At 39.8% G+C, this 23,004-nt stretch overlaps 1 protein-coding gene and 1 long non-coding RNA gene across 16 annotated transcripts in view; one reads left to right on the plus strand and one right to left on the minus strand.

The window, feature by feature from the left end:
* Positions 1 to 23,004, plus strand: part of FKBP5 (FKBP prolyl isomerase 5) — a 119,157-nt gene that overhangs the window by 91,048 nt on the left and 5,105 nt on the right. For all 15 annotated transcript variants that reach the window (XM_014830853.3, XM_070515024.1, XM_070515025.1 and 12 more), the window contains 4 exons: positions 8,560 to 8,716; positions 13,459 to 13,549; positions 16,219 to 16,302; positions 22,340 to 22,525. In XM_014830853.3, coding sequence (XP_014686339.1) covers positions 8,560 to 8,716; positions 13,459 to 13,549; positions 16,219 to 16,302; positions 22,340 to 22,525 — 518 coding nt within the window. The remainder of the gene's footprint in view (positions 1 to 8,559; positions 8,717 to 13,458; positions 13,550 to 16,218; positions 16,303 to 22,339; positions 22,526 to 23,004) is intronic.
* The window catches only part of LOC123288283 (uncharacterized), a 138,003-nt gene that overhangs the window by 54,891 nt on the left and 60,108 nt on the right, over positions 1 to 23,004 (minus strand). The window lies entirely within an intron of this gene.

The following is a 23,004-nucleotide window of genomic DNA, read 5'->3' on the forward strand; positions in this document are numbered from 1 at the left end:
GGATTTTGGTTTGGTTCATTCTTTTTGTTTGTTTTCTTGAGGTACAATTCACATATAACATTGTATTAGTTTCAGGTATACAATGTAATGATTCAATATTTGTATATATTGCAAAATAATCACTGTATTTTTTAACACTCATCAAACAAAAATGTTCGTTTTTTGAAGAGTAATGTTATGGACTGAATCAAACGGCTTTTGCTGAATTGTAGTCTTTCTTTCCTTTTAGTAATTTGTATGTCTCTCTGTGGAAGAGAGAACTTAAATTAGTTTGACAAGATTTCTTCTTTCTCAAAGAAATTTTGATTTTTACTTTGATTTTTACTCTCTGTCAAGATCCTAATGCTTGCAAATCAATTTTTAGATTGTGTTCCAGTGTGTTTTTTCTTGTGTCAGTTAAGATGACCATCTTGTAATTTTTATTCTGTCGTCTTTTTTCCATTAAAAAAAAGTCACTGTGTTCTAAGGTACTCTAATTGACATTACCATGATGACTGAAACTTGAGTCATCGTACTTTAGTTTAATTGCCAATAGTGGCTACATCGTTACTTTTAAGATTTGCTGTCTTAGAAAATCCAATCTGACTGACAAAAGGCTCTAAATAACTCCCTGCTCCTCTTCCCCCAAATCCCCTTCTCTCTGATTTGTCAACTTTCATGCTTGGAGTGGGCACATCAAAATGCTGGCTGTATGTGACTCTCCTGTGTCTTGCTTCACAGTGCTTCCAACCACATTTGAATGCAAAGAATGCAGACAATTGGCTGTATTTTCAAATGTGAAAATTTCAACAGAGTAATCCGCAGGATGAAGCTGTTGGAGTACCCTTCCCTCTCACCTCCTTTCCCTCTCCGAATCCCACTGAAATGAGAGATGGGGGCTGGGGTGGAGAAGGATTTCACAAGAGGGAGAATTCTTATTAGTGCTGGAAAACAGGGAGAGTACAAGAAGTTGATCAGAAGTGATGAAGAATTTCTAGAATATGTAAAGTAGATAAAATTGGGCTGATGGAAACTAGACTCAGGAAACCCAACCCAGAACAGGTGTAGAGAAGACCTCTGCAGAGGTACATACTGTTCTTCTCAGCCAGCTCGGGCAGAACTCCAAGCTCACTGTCAGCTGGTCCAAGGGAGCCAAAGCAGGCTATGGGGCAATCGTCTGGGTTATAAAACAATATGGGACAGCTGGGCCAGTAAAGCTCTAGTGTAGTAGTTCTTAACTTTGGCTGAATTGAGAATTACCTGGGGAGCTTTTAAAATCCTGATGCCCAGGCCTTAGCCAGACCACTTAAATAAGAATCTCAGATCTCAAAGGATGGAACTCCAGGCACAAGTATTTTTTTAAAACTCCCCAGAGGATTCTAGTTTGCAGCCAAGGATTAAGAACTACTACTCTAGGGTCTGGCTGTACTTTTGCTCCCAGGCTAAAGCCAGTAAGGCCAGATTTCTAAAATAAAATAGGGGTCTGCCTCAGAAGACTCCACGGGTTAGGACTTGGACTAGAGAATGAGAATGTGAAGTATCTTTAAACTTTTAAAGCACTTTTGAAGGGGGAAAAAGTGAAATAGGTGAAAAAAGGGGAAAAAAGTGAAATAGCAGCTCTACACAACAGGTAAATAGGCTAAAGTGTTTTGCTCCTGAAGTGAAACTTGTTCATACGTCACCAGCGGGGGAAGGTGTCCCCAAACTTCCTGTGCACACCGTGCTCAGCACATAATAAATGCTCTATAGCTGCTTGTGGAATCTTCCCCTTTAGATTCCCTCAGTCGGCCCACCTCTTTTGGGAAAAGGCCTACCATGGGAATATATCCAACTGCTGAGAAAAACTGTGCCAGGTAACTATAATCGTTTCGTCTTTCTTAATCCTTCCTTTATAATATGAATAGACAACAAAGAATCATCAGCAAATACCATGAGAAAGAAGACCAAAATAGACTTAGAAGAAGTAGAAGAGAACTTTTAAAATACTAATTATTATTTCAGAGAGATTTAACAGAATATTAAATTCGTAAGTCAAAAATCCAGCTTCTCTGGAAAAGGAAAGGGAGGACAAGAGAGTTTCTGGAAATTGAGAATATGATTATCAAAATTGGAATTCAGAGGAAGGATTGAAGAACAAAATGGACAGTCCTTCCATTCTGAATTAGTGATCTGAAAGATAGTCAAGGATATCTCAGAACATAGAAAAATTAGAAGACATGAATGATATAGGCAATATGCATCTAAACAAATGTGTAACAGAAAATAATTTCCTGGAGAAGACAGAAGAGTCTTAAGATTGAAAGGGGTAGTTGATAGTGGCATATAGGAGTAAGGTGTGCTTTTTCACCTAGATAGATCCTAGTGAAATTAATTCCATAGCTTAAAAGAAAATTCTGAATTCCTCCAAGGTGGAACAAGATATGGGCAAAGGAGTGAGAATTAGAGTGACATCAGACTTCTTATTTGTGACACTAAATAGTAAAAGACAATGCTTTGAGCATTGTCTACAACTATGAGTAATTTGAATCTAGGCTTCTGTACTCAACCAAACTAAGTATGAGAACAAAATTAACTTTTTGGAATGTGCAGATCATGCTGTTTTTGGAAAAAATACTATGACATATACTAAAACATCACAAAAAATAAAGCCAGGAAGTAAAGACTCAAGGCATCAGAAACATTAGTGAGTGAGAAGTTAATTTCCATAATATGACAACGAAATTGGATACGTTTATCTTGAAAGATCGCTGAAATGGTAGAACTATAATGTTAAAAATAATAATAGTTTAAGAGTCTGGAGATAGGTTTTGGGTTATTTTAACAAAATGTGGTGTGGATGGGAAATGAAGAGGGGAGGCAAAATTGTCTAAAATTATTTTCTTATTCCAGGGGAGATTATGCTGGTTAATTCTTAACATTGGTTATATATATATATGTCTTTAAATGATTTGTTTAAAATTTAATGGAAGGTACCGGTAAGAATAGCGTGTAGAGCTTCAAAACCACCCAATATGGAGTGAAGAAGTAGAGGAATGAGGAAAATTTGATCAATCCAGTAAAAGTAGCAAAGGAAAAATAACCAGAAAATATTATATAGAAAACCTAAAATAAGAGGGTAGGAATAAAACCAATCATATCAGTGCTTACAAAAAATATGGATGAGATAAAGTCACCTATTAAAGGCAAAAATTCTCATAAGGTTAAAATGACGACCACAACAACAAAATCTAGCTATATGCTCTTTATAAATAAAACACAAAAAACAAAATGGTGCCAAAGATCGAAAATAGAGGAAAGATTTGACTCTGTTGAGATTGAACAGAGCTGTGAGGGTTTTGGGGTTGGTTTGTTTTTCACATGTTTTTGAAGTATTTATGAATGTCCTGGCGAATAAGTCAAGAGAGGCAATTTTTGAAACCATTTTATTATATGTTTCCACAAAATAATGAAGTGTGCCACCTGGTCTAAAATTGACAGTGTTTATTCTTTCAGATATTTTGGATTTATATAGCTCCTTCTAAAAAGTATCTTCAAGTCTTCAGGTAGAGTAAAATCTCAGTAAAAAGTAGTATTTTTCATAATAGAAAAAAGTCCAGCCAATGGATCGTTTATTTTAGAATAGTATTAAAAAACAAAAGCTCCCTATCAGTAAACAATTTAAACAGCTCTTGGAATTTATTAAAAATAGGAGTACTGACTAATATATTCAAAAAGGAAAATTCCTATAAATGAGTGAAAATTACTACCGTTTTCCTGAATTCCCTGTTTTTAGATTAATCATTAAATAAATATTTACTTTCTGGCCCTGAACTGTGTGTTGGGCACTGTGAGGTACAAAAGAAGCGTAAGACGCTGCCTTCGGCTACTTTGCGTCTTATTCATACTTTGACAGCTCTCTCTGTGGAGCTGTTAAGTGGTTTCTTATACCAAGTTCTAAAACATATTTAATCTGGTATAATTTACCACTAATTACAGGAAAATAACCCTAGCTAACATTTATTGAATTCATCTCTGTGTATCCACACGTAACACAGTGTTTTCACATGACAGACACCCTGACATATGAATGAATAAATGCCAGATACTGTGCTAAAAGCTTTAATTCAATCCCTGTTTAATCCTCTCAACAATTATGAGTTAGCTAATATTATTTCCCCTATTCTGTAGATGAGGAAACTGAGCTTCAGATAATTTAAATGACCTTGCCCAAAGCCACAATTGTTAGGTGACAGAATGGGACTAGAATCTAGATCTGACTAAAAGTGCTATAGTGGTATGAAGAGAAGAGTGATGATAATTTTTGTTGGTGTAGAATTTATTGCTCTGTGTACGCTTCCTGTTTAGACTAAGATCCATAAGTTATTGGCGTAGATATCATTCTATTCAAGTAGCCGGGTTCCACGCCTGCCCTCAGCGTCTGTCCCTCAGTTACACAAGCAGTCTGACCGTAGTGTTTGTTCATCTCGAACAGCACAACATGGTGCCGAGGAGGAACGGACGCAGCTTGGGGGAAGCCTGACCACCACGCTGATGGGAACAGTTGCTCATCTAATCAGTGATGAGCAATCCGTCTCTGCTTCCTCATTTGCCTTTTCAGGGGATCATTAAGATCCCACTGTCTCTTGGATGCTCTGCTCTATTAGGCAGGAGACGCAGGCAGAGAAGCTCATTTGGCATGAATTAGACAGCAGAGAGAACCCTTGCTGAGTGGGAGTAACCTGTCACAACCTGGTTTTCTCTGGCCAAATGACCGGTCTTGTCTAGTAGTAATGCCGTTACAACATCCCCATTCAGATCCCCATGACCCAGTCATTGTTTTGGGAATGAGTGCAAAGTGATCAGACACCAACTACTATAATTAGAAAAGGGAAAAACAGACACTCACCAGAGCTAACGTCTTTAGGCTGGAGCGTTTACAGCACTTTTTTTTTTTTTAGGTTATGGAGGCTCTTTCTCAGTTTTGCTTCCTAAAATACAAATTATACAGTTTTTGAGTTCGTGCATTCCAGTTTTTGTTACTGCAGTGCACTCTCTTTCCTTTTCCCCCCTATTTTAATCGGAGTACAAATTGCTGTCAGCACATCGAGTTCATGTGCCAGCCACATTCAGAACAGGGTGTTCTGTGCTCTTCAAAACAAAATCGCTCTAGGGCAGTAAGAGAACAATAAGTCAGAGCTCCAGTTTAAGTGATGTTTTGCAGCAGACCGGGCTCACTTGATGTGGTTATACTCGGATTGCGCAGCTAAGCTCGGGTAATTTGATTTGGTGTGACTTCGAGGGGCTTGGAGGACCTCCCCCCTTCTTGAAGTTACATAGACTTTAAGTCAAGAGAAAGTGTTGCCCCTCTTTAACTTGTGTATTTCCTTCTCTACCAAAAAAACCCTAAGTAGAAGCATCCTGTATGTACTTTTATTCTCTTTGGGCACGTCATAGATCATTTACTTCCCGTAAATCATGCTGGTCGGAATTAGCAACAGACCTCCTGAGCCCTAGAGGCCGAGCTCCCAGTGAGTCATGATGGTTATTATTAAATATTTATTAAGTGAGTATTTGCACTAGGAGATGCAAGGTCAAAAGCAACCACAGGTCTTCCACAGCCAGAGCTGCCACAGTTTTCTTTGGTAGCAATTATTGAGACAGTTTGAAAAAACCCCTGCATCTCTGGGAGCCAGGCCTGACTGCATCTGTCACCATGAAGGGGCCCCTACTGTGGCAGTCAGCAGGCGTTTCTGTGGCTCCAAGGTGCTGTGTAAGTTCTTGTCGGCAGTCTTGTAGAACTTGTCACACCAGTGTTCCAGCTTTAGAATCCAGGTAGCAGAACGATAGCCTCTGCCGCCTGTGGATGTAAAGGACCAGTGGGCCGTGTGCTCCCGCAGTCTGCTGCCTCCTCTTGCCCCAACACTCCAGATAATGTCAGTACAGTTGGGTGCCGCGTGACCATGTTTGTCTCAACTCCGGAGCAGAACGCGTGTGCCGCAGTGGTCCTGTAAGATGAGTGCCGTAGAGCCTAGGTGTGTGTAAGCACTCTGTGTTGTTCACACAACTATGAAATCGCCTAACGACTCACTTCTCACAACGTATCCCTGTTGTTAAGTGACACATGACTGTAGTAAAAGGTGGTGGTTTTATATATACATATAAATTGGTGTGTGTGCTTATCACTTTATCAGTTCATAATTTTATGGTACTGTAGGTAGTGCTTGTTCAGGTTCAATTTACAAAAGTTAGATTTACCAGAAAAAAAGATTAGTCTGTATATAAGGTACATAGTAAGTATTTATAAGGGCAATTTTTTACCTTCCTGTTAGGTGGCCACAAACATTCCATGATTTGTCTCTCTTAGAGCAGCTGCAATGAATGTTTTGTTTGGTTTCTTAATTATGCCTTCATTATAATTTGACTTGAACTTCTTTTTTGGCTTGCTTGCTTCACTTCTCTTTCCCAACATGTTTATCAGTAGCCAATCCTTTTTTTTCGTAATATGGTGAGTTATTGTATCTAAAGAGAACTTCCGAAATTATTTCTATAATTTTAATATCAAGTATATGCATCAAGCTGAAAACCAGGCTAGGAAACTGACACACAGGCAGGAATCCTTTGCAGAGTCTCTGGATTTCCTGTTTTGAAAACACATTCAAACTTGATCAACCAAAAACCACAATGAATGTACTTATAGTTTCCTACCCTACTAATGTACTCTCCTTTGGGGAGGAAGATCATTCTAACAATAAACCTTAGACAAAGAGATCTGTCAACCAAGTTGCGAGCTACTAGAATAATAAGTCTCAGTATTTGAGATATTCCACACTATGGGGGCTGAAATTCACTTAACTCAGCAAATCTTTTTTTGTGAAAAAAGTGTCATTGCATTAGTCTAAATTAAATTTCTTGGGCAAATTTAAAAACGTTTATGAACACAAACTTTTCAGAACCCTCAACTCCTTTAGAAACATCAGCTTTTACTCTAGTAAAAAATATCATAAGCCTTAGGCTCCCTGCAGAACCTCTGTAGTATGTATGTATTTGAAAGTAATAAAGTTGAGTTTATTTTGAAAATGTTTTCCAATTCAAAAGAACTTTCAATGTGCTGCAAGTTAAGTGTTTTTAGCTGGAGCATTCCAAAAGTGAGTGTAATAGAATCATCTACATTTGGAGTAGGGGACGTGGAACAAAATCCCTGTCTGCCGGCTCCACCCCGAGAGCCGGGCTAGCTCCTGTGCTTGTCTGCAGGGTCTGACTGGAGTGGAGAGTCAGGCCTTCTCTACTTTGGCGCAAGCTTCTGAGACTCCATCCTATGTCTGCAATGGGAACAAGTCTCCTAGTGAATGAGAAAAGAGCTTCAAAGCATAAATAAATATCCAGGTGATGTTTTAGTTCAAAAGTAAAGTAAGTTCAAATTGAATTTCTATTTGGAAAATAATTGTCTCATGGAATGAGTATAACAGAACAAGTGATTTTTAGTCTCTCTAAAGGAAGTTATTCATCTAACGTAGAGCAGCCAGTCTTAGACAAGAAGCATTTTAGGAAATCTTTACATTTGAATCTAGGCCATTATATATTGCAGAAGTAGGAACAAAGAATTTTCTTATGAAAGACAAATTATTATATTGCTTGGTGACTGTTGTGCTATCATACAAGCCATCCATTTTTCTTATTGAGTCAAAGACCTAAATGGAAAGGAATGAATATCCTTAATATTAAAAGTGGTTGGAAAGTTTCAGAGAATTAATTATCCTAGAAAAAAATGGCTAACTGATCAAGAAAATAATATATATCTATATGCGTTTTTCCTATTTTGTCCTGAAAAAACATAAAAACCCCTGATGTAATGTGAAATTACCCTGGGAATGAGCTGAGTGAGTCTGAGTGGAATGAGCTGAGTGGAATGGGGAATTAGGCCCCAAGAAATTGACCATTGACGTTTCAGAGGTTGAGTAATTTGATTTGTGAAGTTATAGTTGACTATTGATTCCTTCACACTTTACATTTGTACTCTACTAAGGGAGGTAGCTTTGTTAATTATTGATGATGTTGCCTTTGGGTTTTCCATTTTTATTCAAATGTATTTGAAAAAGATTTGAATGAGATTAAGAATCTTTAAAAAAAGTTTCTATATTCAGGTAACTTTTGTTTATCATTGGGGAAATAGCCATTCAGTAGTTTTTCATCCAAGCCTCTGAATTCCAAGAAGGGGTTATAAACATTTAAGCCATTATATACTTGATATTAAGTTTGTGACATTTTGATAATTATCTATTAAATAACCTGGTATTTCTTGATCCTGTGTTAACAGGTGAGGAAGTCACTCATACAGTAGGTTTAAGCTAAACCTATGTTTCCACTTGGTTTTATTACCCCCTAAGCTATCTTATTGATATAGTTATCAACAATTGTAAGTTTAAACTTAAAACAGAAATATTATTGCTCTTAAATTTCCAGATTAGGTGGACTAAGCTTCGACAAGACCTACCTACTTGTCTCTAGATGAAATGAGAAAGGAGAAATACTCATGTATCACTGCCCTAAGTCAGCCAGTCCTAAGCAGCAGCTTTCTTGACTGTCCTGTCTCCTCTCCCTCAGTCCACCTGGAAGGCCGCTGTGGTGAAAGGACGTTCGATTGCAGGGATGTGGTATTCATCGTTGGCGAAGGAGAAGACCACGACATTCCAATTGGAATTGACAAAGCCCTGGAGAAAATGCAGCGGGAAGAACAATGTATTTTATATCTTGGACCACGGTAAGCAGCATACCGTTTCAGGACAGAGTGAAGTTATCTGAAGAAAAGGAATGTGCTTGCTTTTTCAATCGATGTCTTGGTATTTTCAGTGAAGTTAACGCTAACAGTGGAAATATTTAAGTCAGGCTACAGTTAGTCATGGAGTAAATTAATGGGCCTTACAATATCACCAAGGTTTGTGAGCCTGTTTACTTGATTCATATGTATTAAGGATAAGAGTGACAGGCAAGTTTTGCTTGTTTGTTTATTTGTTTTGTCTGCCATATTGCCCAGACAGGAAGCTATTTACCCTGCTCACGTGATTCTCTTGCCCCCTCTTCCCTTTTCTCTAAATTAGGCATGAGGCAGTAAAACATGTGGGGGTTGGAAGGAGAAGAAGTGTTTTGATGATTTATTACCACTTGAATTTGTGCCACCTGTTCTTATACAGAGTCCCTGAAAAAAAGAGTGTTCTTCCTGGATCTAAAGGCAGCGGAGATGACTCATTTTTGCCTAAATTTTTCCCATCATAAGGATATCCATTAGCACTTCCAAGCTCAGAACTATCGGACACTAACAGTCTGTCTTGTGAAAACATGTTTGGTATTATTTTTAGATCTTACGAATCCAACCCTTCTGTCTTGAAAAATGGACCCTTGAGAGAAACCAGGGTGTTTTGATTCTGTTTGCATGAAAGTGCCTCTGCTTATCTCGTGCCTCCTCCTCCTCTGGCTCCTTGGATATCAGTCAGTAGCATTTTGAGTTACTGAGAATCTGATGACTTGCACTCGCCAGTAGGTAACACTGTGCCTTTTGCACAGTTGCTTGCCTTTGTGGGGCCTCAGTAGTAATCCAGTGGATGTTTCCCTTTGCCCTGACACTTGAGCCATAATCCTGTTTCTCAAGTGATGTGGCCATGCCACCACTCACTTGAAAATCCTTCCAAAATGCTCTACACCTTGAGCTCTCTAGAGCCTTTTACTGAGGCACTTTTTATTTAATACCTTCTCTTTCTCTGTCATGTTCTTTTTTTCCACTGCCGTATTCCCGCTCCATTGTGTTTTATTTGCATTTAGTCTCTATCTGTCGTTCATCCTCGGGTGAACCTTTTTCTCTCTTCTTATAAGGAACTTTTTGAAATCAAGTAGAGCATAGAGAAAGCTATCTCCTCCGTATTCAAATAATATCTAATTATTTTTAATCTGGTGTTCCAAAATTGTAGTAGTTCTAGACTCATATAAAGAGAGTAGTATTTTTGTTCAATGTATGTTTTCAGATTTAAGCCCGTTGAGGATAAGTTCTGTATACATTGTGGGCATATATTATCTTATGAGTCAGTTCATTAACACTTGAACCTAGCTGACAACGCAGTTGTGTGGGAAGATGTCTCAAGTTTAGGGGCAAAGAAAAATAGAAATTTTGCTTATATTTATTAATGCAAATAGTTCCTTGCAAGTTTAAATTGTTGTGTCATTAGTGGTTAAACCCAGCTATGCAGCTCACCAGCTGTGCGCACTTGTGCGGGTCATTTAACTCTCCTCAGCCTGAGTTTCCCCTTCTGCAGTGTGGGGACAGCAGCATCTACCTCACAGAGCTGTGGAGGACTAAATGAGATAATGCGCGTAAAGAACTTAGCAGAGTACCTGACGCACACACCCCCTCAGCAAATTAGCTATTATTACTATTGTGATGACTATCTTTCTTTTCCATTTTACCCTCAGACCACAAGAAAAAGGAAATCCTGTTTTAACATATGGTAGATTTTTCAGATCTTTTCAGTCATAAAAGCAGTTGGCAGGTTTTCATAAATTTCTAGTTATAAACGTTTTTTTCATATGTTTTATGGAAATAATTTAGCATAGTTAGAAAGGAACATGTTATTTTCTCTTCAAGATGTTGGTTAGTAGTTGAGGAGTTTAGATAAAGTGCATCCTCTGCAACAGGAGACTGTCCTGTCCACACGTGCACTGCGTGGCATTATGCCTGTGTGTAGACAATCCCTGCAACGGGGCACGTGAGTGCAGTCAGTTCGCTGTCTGACTCAGAGTCCCCACACAGGACACTGCATCCGAGTGCTGCTGTAAGTACGGCTGTTGCAGATATGTGCTCTCTGTTACTCTTACTGTCATCTGTATTTCATTCTCCACAAGATTTCCAGGGCATACCTTCTCTTCGATTCTGACGGACTCCTTGGCGGGATGTTTTTAGAATAAGAAACTCATAAAATACTTCCAAAGAACTCATTTTCTCTCTTTTCTCATCAGGACAATATCTTTTATACTGTTTTAAATACTGTGACTGAATAATCTTTTTCATTTTAGGTAAAGTATGGTTATTTTTAACTTTTTTCTTCCTTATGTTTCTGTTCTGCGCCAGCCCCAATCAAAACCTTAGGCTGCCAAGAGCCATAGTGTCTAATTATTAGGCAGTGTAAGTCAAAAACGAAACAATTTTCTGGGGACACACAGAGTCTCAATTTAAATCTTGGCTCTACCACTGCCTCTTTGTGTAACTCTGAGGAAGTGCTTCTCTCTGAGCCTCAGTTTCTTCATCTGCGAAAAGGGAGCAGTTGGTAGGAACTTACTGAACAAGTGCTTCTTATATGCACATAAAGGTCTAATGGTCATTAATAGTCCTTATTTGTGTCTTTCCTCTCTGCAGGCAACTGTTAATTCAAGAACATTAATACTGGATTTCTTGTGTGACTGTAGCCCAGCTTGTCTTTTAGTTAAGTCCTGTACTTGCGTTTGTGGTGTCCTGTCTTTCAGTCAGATGCTTTGTGTGCCCTGGGTCCTTCCTTGCCTGGGCTGATCTAGCATGTCAGACAACTTCCTGTATAATGTGGAGGATAGGTTAGATGCTTCCAGAACAGTTTGCTGTGAGCTTACGCCTCCCTAGGATGATGTTCTCCATGTACATCTTCTCGGAATCTCTTCATTTTTACCCAAGAGAAATTGTAGAAATAATAACCTTCTTCGGTCTTCTTTAATCCCATTGATGACAACTGTGACAGTTTGCTGCCTCCCTCAACCCAACCCCCACACTCCTCACCCTAGTCATGGGGCCCCTATTTGACGATGAGTTTTTCTCGTCCTCAGCACTATTGATATTTTGGGCTGGATGTTTCTTCATTGTGGGGGCTGTCCTGTGCAATGTAGGATGTTCAGCAGTGTCCCTGGCCTATACCCACTAGATGCCAGGAGGATCTCCTAGTTGTGACAAACTCAAAATCTCTAGACATTGCCAGATGTTCCTGGTTGGGGTGGGCGGGATTAAAATCACCTCTGTTGAGAGCCACTGGTCCTAAGGCAAGTGCCAGCTCATCTGTTGGATTTGTAGCTGCTATAGCACAGGGCTCCAAATATAACATGCTGTCGGTATGCTCAGAAAGGACTCCCCTACCTACCTAGTTCCCAGCAGTTAAGGAATGTTCTTTACTTACCAGATGGCAAAAACAAAAATAGGAGATATATAGGTCTGAGAGCTCAAAGTAGAAAACTAGTCACTCCTTCCTAAAATTGGCCACTGGTAATTATGTACTTTTATTTCTTTGCTGAAGATACCCTTTGCCCTGCTATTAAAGCTACCACACCCCGTTCCTGCCAGCTCTCACTGTATCCCTCTGCCTCTCTCTGGCTCCAGCTTCCGTTTGCTTGTGTAACAGTGGAGGTGAGTGAGTAAGCATTTTTTTCCTGAAAAATTCAGGTGAGGGGTAAAGAAAGTGGTGCAAGCAGCAAGCTACAAGGGTTCCCCTCCAGTCCTTTTGCCCCAGAGAAAACTGGAGGTATTAGCATTGACCTGGTATTGACATCTTTCAACCGATAGCCTGAAAGCTTGGGTTTCCTAAGTTTTTTGCAATGCTATTCCATGTGTTAAAGAGTAGATTGGCTTGAAGCAGATGGGAACAAAATATATTCCACTGAACACCTTCCATTACTAATATGCTGGCCATTGTTCTACACTGAGGAACCATTGAACGAGATGGAGCTCCAGCAGAACTTCCATTCTAGTAGATGTGTGCTCCTTGAATGCCTTGCATTTGTTAAAGATCTTAAATGATCCAAAAGAACAATGTATAGATCCTCAGCCATTTTATTCAGTAAGTTTCGGCTAAAAGGTCTAGTGTTTTACAGTGTGATAGCCACAGAGCTAGGAGAGTCTTCCTCTTGACGAGGTGTTCGAGTTTGCCAGGGCTATTCTTTTTGATAATATATTTGTTATATCATTTGTGTTTTCTAGTGTGCTTCATAAACGTCTTGAAAAAATAGTGTGAGAATGTATTTCCTTCCTGATGTGTGAGCCTTTCCGCCCGCTTATCTGACTGGAAGTGGTACTGTTGGAGGGGACAACCCTTTAAGTGAAAAGCTTAAGACCTACCTCTAACAAACAACGCTATGAGACTGATAGTGCCTGTCTTCTCTGTCCTCCTGCAGAGAAAGCTTCGGGGAGAAGTCTCAATAGCCAAATAATAGCAGTTTTATAAAAAGAACTAGATATAAAGTCAAGCAGAAAAAAGGCAGTGACATTTAAGATCATATTAAACAAGCTGTCCCAAGGAGTACAGGTGTCGCATTACATGTAAACGTGAAGGAGAAAAGAAACCTAAATCTAGCCTGGTTTCATAAAAAACCACAGCAGTGTACTTGGCAGTCTGTCTTCTGGTCAACATCTGGTTTGTCTTCAGGGTCTCTGCTAATGTGATGCCTGCAAGTCCTGAAAGACGCCGATCCTTTTAAAGTTTTATTTTTTACTCTCCATTTCAGATACGGTTTTGGAGAGGCAGGGAAGCCTAAATTTGGCATTGAACCTAATGCTGAGCTTATATATGAAGTTACACTGAAGAGCTTCGAAAAGGTGAGAAAATAACCAACTTCTCCGAAATCATGGTAGATTTCTTCTTTATCCACTTGCTATAAATTAGTATTTTATCTTACTAGGTGGTGTTGAGAGATGGTGTTGATTTGTATGTTGTGCTTTTCATAATCAAGTTTGTCTCTCGTCTCTGACCCTGCTGCTGGAGAATGGGACAATGAAACAGCACAGCTGATATATAACCAAGGATCTCAGTGTTCTTATTTTGTTCCTATGTGTCAGCTTTTTTTTTTTTTTTTTTAACTTTTTTGGGTAGAATCCAAGACTTGTTCCCTTATTTGTTCCTAGACTTGTTCTTTTTGTACTTTTTTTCCTGGGTTGAAGACAAAAAGGTTCACATTCTGCCAAGCAGCTCCTTGGGGGAGTGGGGCGCAGTTTCCCAGTGCTGAACGGATTGTACCCTTCTCTGGAGTCATGAAGAGGCCTTTTCCCTGGCTCCAAGTTGTTATCCAAAATGCAAGGCTTCAGGGGCCACCAGGCTCTGTGACAAGGGACACAAGAGACAAACGTACTAACCCTAGGCCTTTTCTTTTCATACCTGTCCAAGTAGAAAAAAGAGAGTTTGTCAATTGCCCGGGGTTCCAGAATGGCATGTCTCCCTGAGCATCGTTCCTCTCAGGCCTGCCTCCGGAGGCTCCCAGCGGCAGCTTCACTGGACAAACACAAAGCATATGCCTCAGCTGGGTGTGCTGTAGTGTCCAGCTGAGTCTCCATTGCATCACAGAGCCCCACCCTTCCCCGAGAGCCTCAAGAACGGCATCTTTGTGTGCCTTTTTCATTCCCACATTGTTACCTCCATGTTCTGTACATTAAGCTTTGGGCCGGAAATGTGACTGTTTATATGTTATTAGACTCAGAAAGGAAATCATTGTCCTCATCCTGTAACTTTGGCTAAGAAAGTCGGGGGAGGACTGCTTTGGGATTCCCCTCCCAACGGTGACGTTCCTGATCATCCGCCTCACACTTCACGTTCCCCAAAACAAACATGCTGTCGTCATGACCATTGCTTGTTGTCAGGCACCCTCTTCTGAAGGCCTGCTAGCTCAGCACTGATCCTCCAATGCTGTCTTCATAGCACAAAATGCTTTTTATTGTTAAGGAAAGAGAAAATAATCTTTAGCATATCGTTATTTAGACCTTGGGCTTTCCTATTTCCATTTGATAAAGTAACCCCCGGCCCCTTTCCATCCATGGCCAGTGGACATTGCTCCTTTAGAAGCATTCTCACTGTGGCATGCTACAGTCAGCCTGTGCTAGGTCGTCGTTCCAAGAGTATATTCTATGCAACACTGCTCGGTATATTTGAAACGACATGAAGGTGTGTGATGTTGGAGGAAACATGACCTAATTTTCTGCCTCATAGTATTAAGAATATATTTATACTCCATAAAGACTGAACCCAATATAAAAAATGCAAAGGGCCCATGTTACTAGATTTTTAAATAATAGAGCTAAATTGGGCTGGCTCCGTGGACAAGTGGTTAAGTTTGCGTGCTCAGCTTCGGTGGCCCAGAGTTTCACCAGTTCACATCCTGGGCGCGGACATGGCACTGCTCATCAGGCCACAGAGGTGGCATCCCACATGCCACAACTAGAAGGACCCACAACTAGGATATACAACTGTGTACTGTGGGGGCTTTGGGGAGAAGAAGAAAAAAACTTTTTGGCAACAGTTGTTAGCTCAGGTGCCAATCTTAAAAAAAAATAGAGGTAAATTATTAGAAAGCAACACAGGGTTGCTAGAAATACTAGTAACTCATTATTCACTTTAAGGCAGGGGAGGGGGCTGTGACACCAGGAATACGCTTCTAATTGTCTCGAATAGAGAGACTTTTACAGTTACCCCCCTTAAGCCTCACAATTTCTGTGCAGTAAATGGCACTGACACAGCCATTTTCACTTTCCCTAAAGAACCCCAGATTGTCTATTGACTCTCTGTGATCCATCTAAATCCAGCTGTTTGTAATGAAAATGTAGTTGTCTGGATTTGTATCTATAATAATGGAGAGTAATTATACACATAATACAAATTTGCAGATGATCATGAAATCATTTATTTATGGCTTTGAAATAACATTTTTGCATCAGCTTTACCCTCCCAATTATGTTTTACTTGAAATTTCTGAAGTATACATCTGCAAGTTGATGTAATTTGGAGGCTTTAGTATATCTGGTTGTTTTAGCATGGAGAGACAACTACATGACTGGGAATTTTTAAAATTCTGTATGAATATACAACTGTGACTTGACTACGATAGTGTTCCAATTTTAGAGTTGCAAACTGAGCTTGAGAGAAACAACTTGTTGAAATTATCATAGCAGTTTAGTGGCAAAGTTTGCAGGAGGTAAACAAGGGACCATAGCTTTGATTGTGTGGCCTCACCTTATAATTCTGAAGACACACTCTTTAACAGTGTATACAGCTTATATTCTTTACTGGATTCTTGCCCACTCCTCCCCCTTGGGCAGCATGGGTCAAGCTGTAGCTTTTTCGTGGAGAGTGAATTCTTGCCCAGCAGTGAATTGGCGGTGGCACAGTTTTAAAAGCCAGTGTGTTTTGAGTAGAAGTAGCTACTGTTTCTTCTTATGGGCATCCACTGATGCTTTTTCCTCTCTGTTCATCTAACCATTGTCACAAATTTACACAACAGGCCAAAGAATCCTGGGAGATGGATACCAAAGAAAAACTGGAGCAGGCTGCCATCGTCAAAGAGAAAGGAACTGTGTACTTCAAGGTGTGTGAGTCCTCGTACAGTCCTTTCCATTTCAGAATTTACTCAAGTGTCAATGAATTGTACTGATATTCCCTACTCTGAATTCTATCAACACCCTCTGGGTAAAAATAAGCCTGAATTTTTATAAGTCTGTCATTTTCAATATAAGAAATGGTGAGAAAGAATGAATTAATGTGACAAATAGATTACAAATGCCTCTTTTACACCTTTTACTCTAGATTGTAACCCTCTGTAAAGGCAGACCAGGTCTGGCTTGCTCACCCACCACTGTATCACTCAAGGCCTAAAGCATCTTGTTTGGTACATAGTTGGCACTCAACAAGTGTTTGTGGAATGAAACAAAGAAAGAATGGAATAATTGTTACTGAGTAATAGAATTCATAGGGGTAAGTTTCATATCATTTTCCTTTCCACTGTCTTGGTGAAGTCACTAAAGCACACGAGAAAAGGAAAGAAAACTTGCACCAATTGCAAAAGAAACTGCCAGGAGGAGAGTATTAATTTCTTCTGATGGCCAAGATGATTCCTGCCACACTTGCTTTTGTGAGGAATCTTCAGAAATTCCTGAATGATATTTGTCATTGATTGCTTCTGGAAAACCCTTTCTTGTAATGTATAGGAATGTCATTTCCTTGCTTAGATCTTAAACCCCTAGATATAAGAAAAAATGAAACAGCACTTTGCTCACTGCTAATCAGAATGCTCTGCCCATTGCTCCCCTGCCTCCAGATGTGCCTTCTCCGTGTCAAGCGGAGGGGCTTAGTGAGGAGGAGAGTTTGTGAAAGAACAGAGCTTTCGTCAAGGTTTCTTTTGTTGTTGCCACTGCAATCCGTGAATAAAAACTAGATGATGTTTTCAACAGTCTAAGCAGTGACGCGTAAATGTACTTCATCAAGTCTTTATAAACTCTCTGCTTTTGTGTTGACAACCTTGTCTGGACATGGACAACCATGTTAACCCACATAAAACAACTATCTAAGACTGTGTAATCAACACAAAATTAACACAGCCAGAGGGCAACATGTATGGTTCTTGATTTTCGAAGTTTGAGAGGAGTCCCATTACTGGGTCATGAAATCAGTTTAGTGGAAGTGTACTGCCTTATGTAGTAGGGATAAACTTTGTTTCATAAAGCTTTTTTCAGTTGTATGTGAGTGGGTACTGGATCATAATTTAAAACATTTCTTACCGAGTTATAGTTAAACAAATTTGAAATCTGTTCGTTTAGATAATTATATTGATTTATAATTACTTATTATATGTACTAATGTATGGACAGCCAGAAAGCACTGAAGTGTGGTGGAATGAGCTCCAAAGTGGGAAAACTGGGCTTTATGGCTCCAAATGATTTAAAGTCATTTAAGCTCCAAAGAGGTTATTTTTCCATGTGAAAAGTAAAGGAGTTAGATTAGATGACCCCCAGGTTTCTTCCCAGCCCTAAAATTCTGTGAGCTTCTAAACTCTCCAGAGCAAGTTAGATTTTCTTTTTAATTCCAATTGAGACATATTGGATACTTCTAAACTATTCAAATAAGATTCGAAATGGGTTATTTGTAGACCCAAATACACAATACACTAGAATAAAAAGAAAATTTTCTGCAAAATCTCTTAAGACCATGGGTTCTTAATGGCATTTCCTACATAACTGGAGTCCATAAGAGGCTTTAAATGTATTTTTTGTATTTCCCACAACTTCTAAATAGAATATTAACCGCTGAGGGGAGATGGTGAGGCATTTGGCACTTGACTAGAATTATATCAACTCAATGTAGTAAAACAGCTGATATTCGGAAGCTCCTTGGTTGCTGATGACTCAGAACTTTGGGGACTCAGAACTTTTGGTAACAAAATAATGTTGCCAAGCCACGTGTCATATAGCTATGTCCTGAATATATAGAGACAGATGGCCAGAATGAGTGATCAGTAGCAGAAAGCAGTGGTTAAGTGTCAGTACAATTACTTAACTTTGTTGCTTCAGAGCATCACAATTTTAATAGTCATTTGTGTATTTCATAATGTTATGATCCCTCTTAAAATTACTGATCTTTGGATAAAATCTGGATCAGCAGTCACACATATGGAACGTATTATTTTTAATATGCAATTTGATAGACAAAATCTTTCAAAACATTAGTCCATTGGGGGGAAATTAATGAAAGGTTCAAAACCACTGACCTAAGACTTTTCTCCAGAATGTCTCTGAACATTTTGTCCACCTAAAAACTTCCATGGAGGCACCTTTATAATTATAGGTAAAAGATCTCAGCAGTGATCCTAGTTTTGGCTGTAAGACTTCAAAATGGTCAGTAGATAGTTTCCTGTGCACGTTCCCTTTTCAAATTTCAGGGCAGGTTTCAGTTCGCCACACTGCCCTCCCGGGCCTCTTCTTCCCAGGGTATGAGTGGACTTGGCACGGTGTGCGTGTGTAGACTGCAGATGTGTGGGTGAGAACAACGATGGGGTGAAATAAAAATCTACGTTTCATGCCGTCTATGTGTATATTGGAGCTCCGTTTTCATTGACCTGTCGGTTTGGTTTACACCTAAGTGGGTAAATCTCTCCCCTTAGTAGGGTTGAATTGTACTCAACTTTTAAATGGGAATGATTTTGCTGTTTAGATTGTAAACTCCTCATATCATCCTCAACACTAGAAGAAAGATAGGAGAGGAGTCTCTTCATTTGGGTCTGAAAATAATTAGTAAACACAGATAACAACATGACATTGTGCCAGGCATTGGGCAAGCCAGGTAACACATGGTCTTTGCCCTCATAGCTCGCAGTATTCTGCAGGACAAGAATATTAACTATCTATTAGTGCTTCTCTTTTCTGACTTGGAGGCGGAGTGGTAAGGCTGAGGACGCTGCAGTGATAATGGGGTTCTTGCGCCCCCTTGTGCTCCTTGGGAAAAAAGCATTTCTAAAGCAAGCTAGTTAAGGATCACCTTTCATTCGCTGAAGCTTTTTCAAACAAACCAGGCTTTGCTCTGTTTTGACCACCTTTCTGAACCAAGAAACCAGTTCTGTGATTTAGAAACAAGTCATCTAAGACTCTAGCATTTTGGGTTAAAAAAACAACTACTACTCATAAGAAGAGTCTACTCTGCCTGTTTTCTCCTTTCTTCATTCTTCTAGTACAGAATTTCTCATGCTGAGCGCTATTGACATTTGGGGCCCTATAATTCTGTTTGGGTGGAGGGTATTTAGCAGCATCCCTGACCTTGACCACTAGATGCCAGTAGACCACACGCCTCCTCCAGTTGTGACAACTACAAAAACATCTCTAAACATTGCCAAATGTCCCCTGGGGGGCAAAATTGCCCCCAGTTGAGAATGCCTGTTTTAGTACATCAGAAGCAGAAATACCACAGAACGAAGACTTTTGCTCATTAAAAGTTGAGATCTAAATAAAATCATATATGATATACGTGAGAGAGCTTTCACAAAATTAAAATGCTGTATAAATGTAAAGAAAGTATTATGAAGTCTGTTACTTGTTTTTCTAGAAGCTATAGCTTTCTATCATTCTGATTATTCAGAACCTACCAAAGTGATAGGATCTAGGTCTTTGTCCTCCCTGGCTCTTCTTTTTTTTCCGCCATAACAATATATTAGGAGATAATCAGAAAAGGTAACAGTACATTAAAGATGAAGGAGGAGGAGGAGAGGAGAAGAAGAAACCAGACGTTGAGGAAAAATGCCTATCGTTCTTAGCTAATGCAAATGAAATGACACCTTTCATTCCTACCCACACCTCCATTTCTGCTCCCAATGATAGAAAAAGTTTTGATTCCATAATTGTATTGCTTTGACCTTAATATTTATTCAGCAAACCTTCGTTAAGGGCCTCTTTGTGCTAAACCCTGGATATTCCAAAAGGGATAGGACATGTGTCCTGTCCTCAGAGCTTTCAGTTCAGCAAGAGAAGAGACAGTGACAGAAAGAAAATGCCAAACCCTGAAACTGGGGAGGACTTTCTTCTTTTTCAATGGTACCCAAAAGAGGATAGTGAGCCTAAAGCTATGACAAAATATAAGAATTGTCTTATTTTGGGCTGCCGTAATAAAATACCATACACTGGGTGGCTTAAACAACAAGAATTTATTTCTCACAGTTCTGGAGATGGGAAGTCCAAGACTAAGATGCCGGCAAGGGTCAGTGTCTTGTGAGAGGCCTCTCATTGGGTCCCAATGACCACCCTCTTGCTCTGTCCTCACATGACCTTTCCTAGATGCTCGAAGGTGGGGAAGAGAGGAAGCAGGTTCTCTGGTGTCTCTTAGCAGGGTACTAATTCCACCATGAGGGCCCCACCTTCAGGACCCCATCTAAACCTAATTACCTCCCGAGGGCCCCATGTCCAGATGCCGTCACATTGCGGGTAGGGCTTCAATGTATGAATTGGGGGGGACACAATTCCATAGCAAGCACAATATAATTTCCTCAAGAATTTCAGCGTTTATTCTCAAGGGGCCTGGGGTCGTATTCTTACAAATAACCTGTATCACAAATTTCTGAGGCAGAGAGGATAATAGACTGATTTTAGCACCCTTCTCCTTCATAACACGTCAGAATCCTTTTGCACTGCCTTTCTACAGCAGAACAGGTGAGGTCTGTAAGTCTTCTCTGTCCTAAACAAGACACTTGCAAAGAGGGATATTCAGGAAGGATGTAGCTTTGCCCTCTTTCAGACCCAGCCCTCCGCTTGGAACAGGTCTGCCCCATCCTCATCACCAAAAGTCGACATCAGGGCTTCCTTTCTGCAGGTGGAGCTCATTTCTTCTGCCAACCGCTTGAAATCCTTTACAACAAACATTCTCGTCGACCCACTGTACGATTTTTCTCTTCTTAGTCATTGGTGAGGTTTGGAGTATGTGTGGGGAGATGTAACTCTACGTTGAAATGTATTCACTGCTTTGGCTGTGATAAATCCTAGTGACATGCTCCTAACACTGTTCATTGGTCAGACATTGGATTTAATGTCCTAATGGGTCCAGCTCCAGTTCTACCGTGTGGTAGGAGGTGTCATCTGTTTTCAAGCTTACGGTCACCTGCAGAGGAGATCCCTAACCTGTACTCCCGTTTTATTTGTGTATTTACAAGCTATCACTCCTTTCTTTAATTCATCCTAAAATGGCAGTAAATATATTGTGTCAGCCCCATAATTTTTTATATAAAACATATATATAATTAATTCATGAATTAATTATACAATTGTTTTTCACGATTGTTAGAATTCTACTAATCAGGTAAAAGAGCAAAAATATGATTGAGAGATTTTTCTCATTATGTTTTATAGTTATAAATGTTGGATGCTACTGTTCAACTCTGTGTATTCCCATTGTCTATAGATCACTTGTCAGCAAACAAGAGCCTGTTTTTGTAAGTAAGGTTCTACCAGGACACAGCCACACTCATTTATTTGTATATTGTCTGTAGCTGCTCTTGCACTACCAATGACAGAGTTGCAGCACAGATTGTTTGGTCTGCAAAGCCTAAAGTATTTATTATCTGCCCCTTTACAGAAAAAGTTTGCCAACCCCTGGTTTAGATAACTAAGGTTTGCGGTGTTTGGGATTGACACTTGCCAGAATGTAGTATCTACTGTGCAGTGCCGATTGTCAGAGAAAAGGGAAAAGTAACTTCCCCTTCAAGTAAGTCGGTGACATCGTCTAAAACTACTCACCGACCTTTGGAAAGTCTGATCAATATTAGCACCAAAGAATGTAACCCAAAACCTTGATGCTCTCCTGCCGAAAGAACTGCCCCTCTGAAAAGGATGAGATGGTAAATGCTGGAGAACAGCATTATATGGAGCAGGGTCCTGCACCAGCTCAGAGATCACTGGGACTTCAGAAAGAATAGAGAAAGGTGCCTGGGTGGCCACCTGCTGAGAACAGAAGAAATGATGAAATACCATGGTTAGTATGACAGGTGGTTTCGTTCTGAGGATTTGGTTTCTCAGAGACGGCTGAGCTTAGTCTTCTTTTGGACCCCCTCCAGGGCGTGGACAGCACGTAATTACTAGCTTTTTTCCTCCTAGGGAGGCAAGTACATGCAGGCGGTGATTCAGTATGGAAAGATAGTATCCTGGTTGGAGATGGAATATGGCTTATCAGAAAAGGAATCTAAAGCTTCTGAATCGTTCCTGCTCGCTGCCTTCCTGAACCTGGCCATGTGCTACCTGAAGCTTAGAGAATACACCAAAGCCGTCGAATGCTGCGATAAGGTAGAGTGTCTATGTGTGAGACGGACTTTCGACAATCCACACCCTTCTCTCCATCCTCATAGTTAGTCTTTTGCTTTCTCCCAGCCAATGGTCGGAAGGTTTTTCATTTTGCTTTGTTGTATTTATTTGTTTGGGATTATTTATTTCTCAGCATTTCTCAGAATTGGGAAATTCAGAAAGATTACAGTTAGACTTTTCTGATGCCTAAACTGTTTATAATAATGCATTATAAATGAAAATTTTGATAAAATTTAACAATCTTCACACATGACCTTCCTTAAATCTAGGGCATTTGGTATCAGATTAGACATACAAGTTCTCAAGTTTAATTTAATAAGAACAGATTTAACTTTAGCCTTCCAGGACTTTAATATAACGGACTGCAACTGCTCGTATAGAGGATGTATGCTAGTCACTTTTTATTATAATGTTTATTCACTGATTAAGAATACACATAAATAGGGGCTGGCCCCGTGGCC

Source organism: Equus asinus, chromosome 8 (assembly GCF_041296235.1).
Source record: "Equus asinus isolate D_3611 breed Donkey chromosome 8, EquAss-T2T_v2, whole genome shotgun sequence".
Classification (NCBI taxonomy): Eukaryota; Metazoa; Chordata; class Mammalia; order Perissodactyla; family Equidae; genus Equus; species Equus asinus.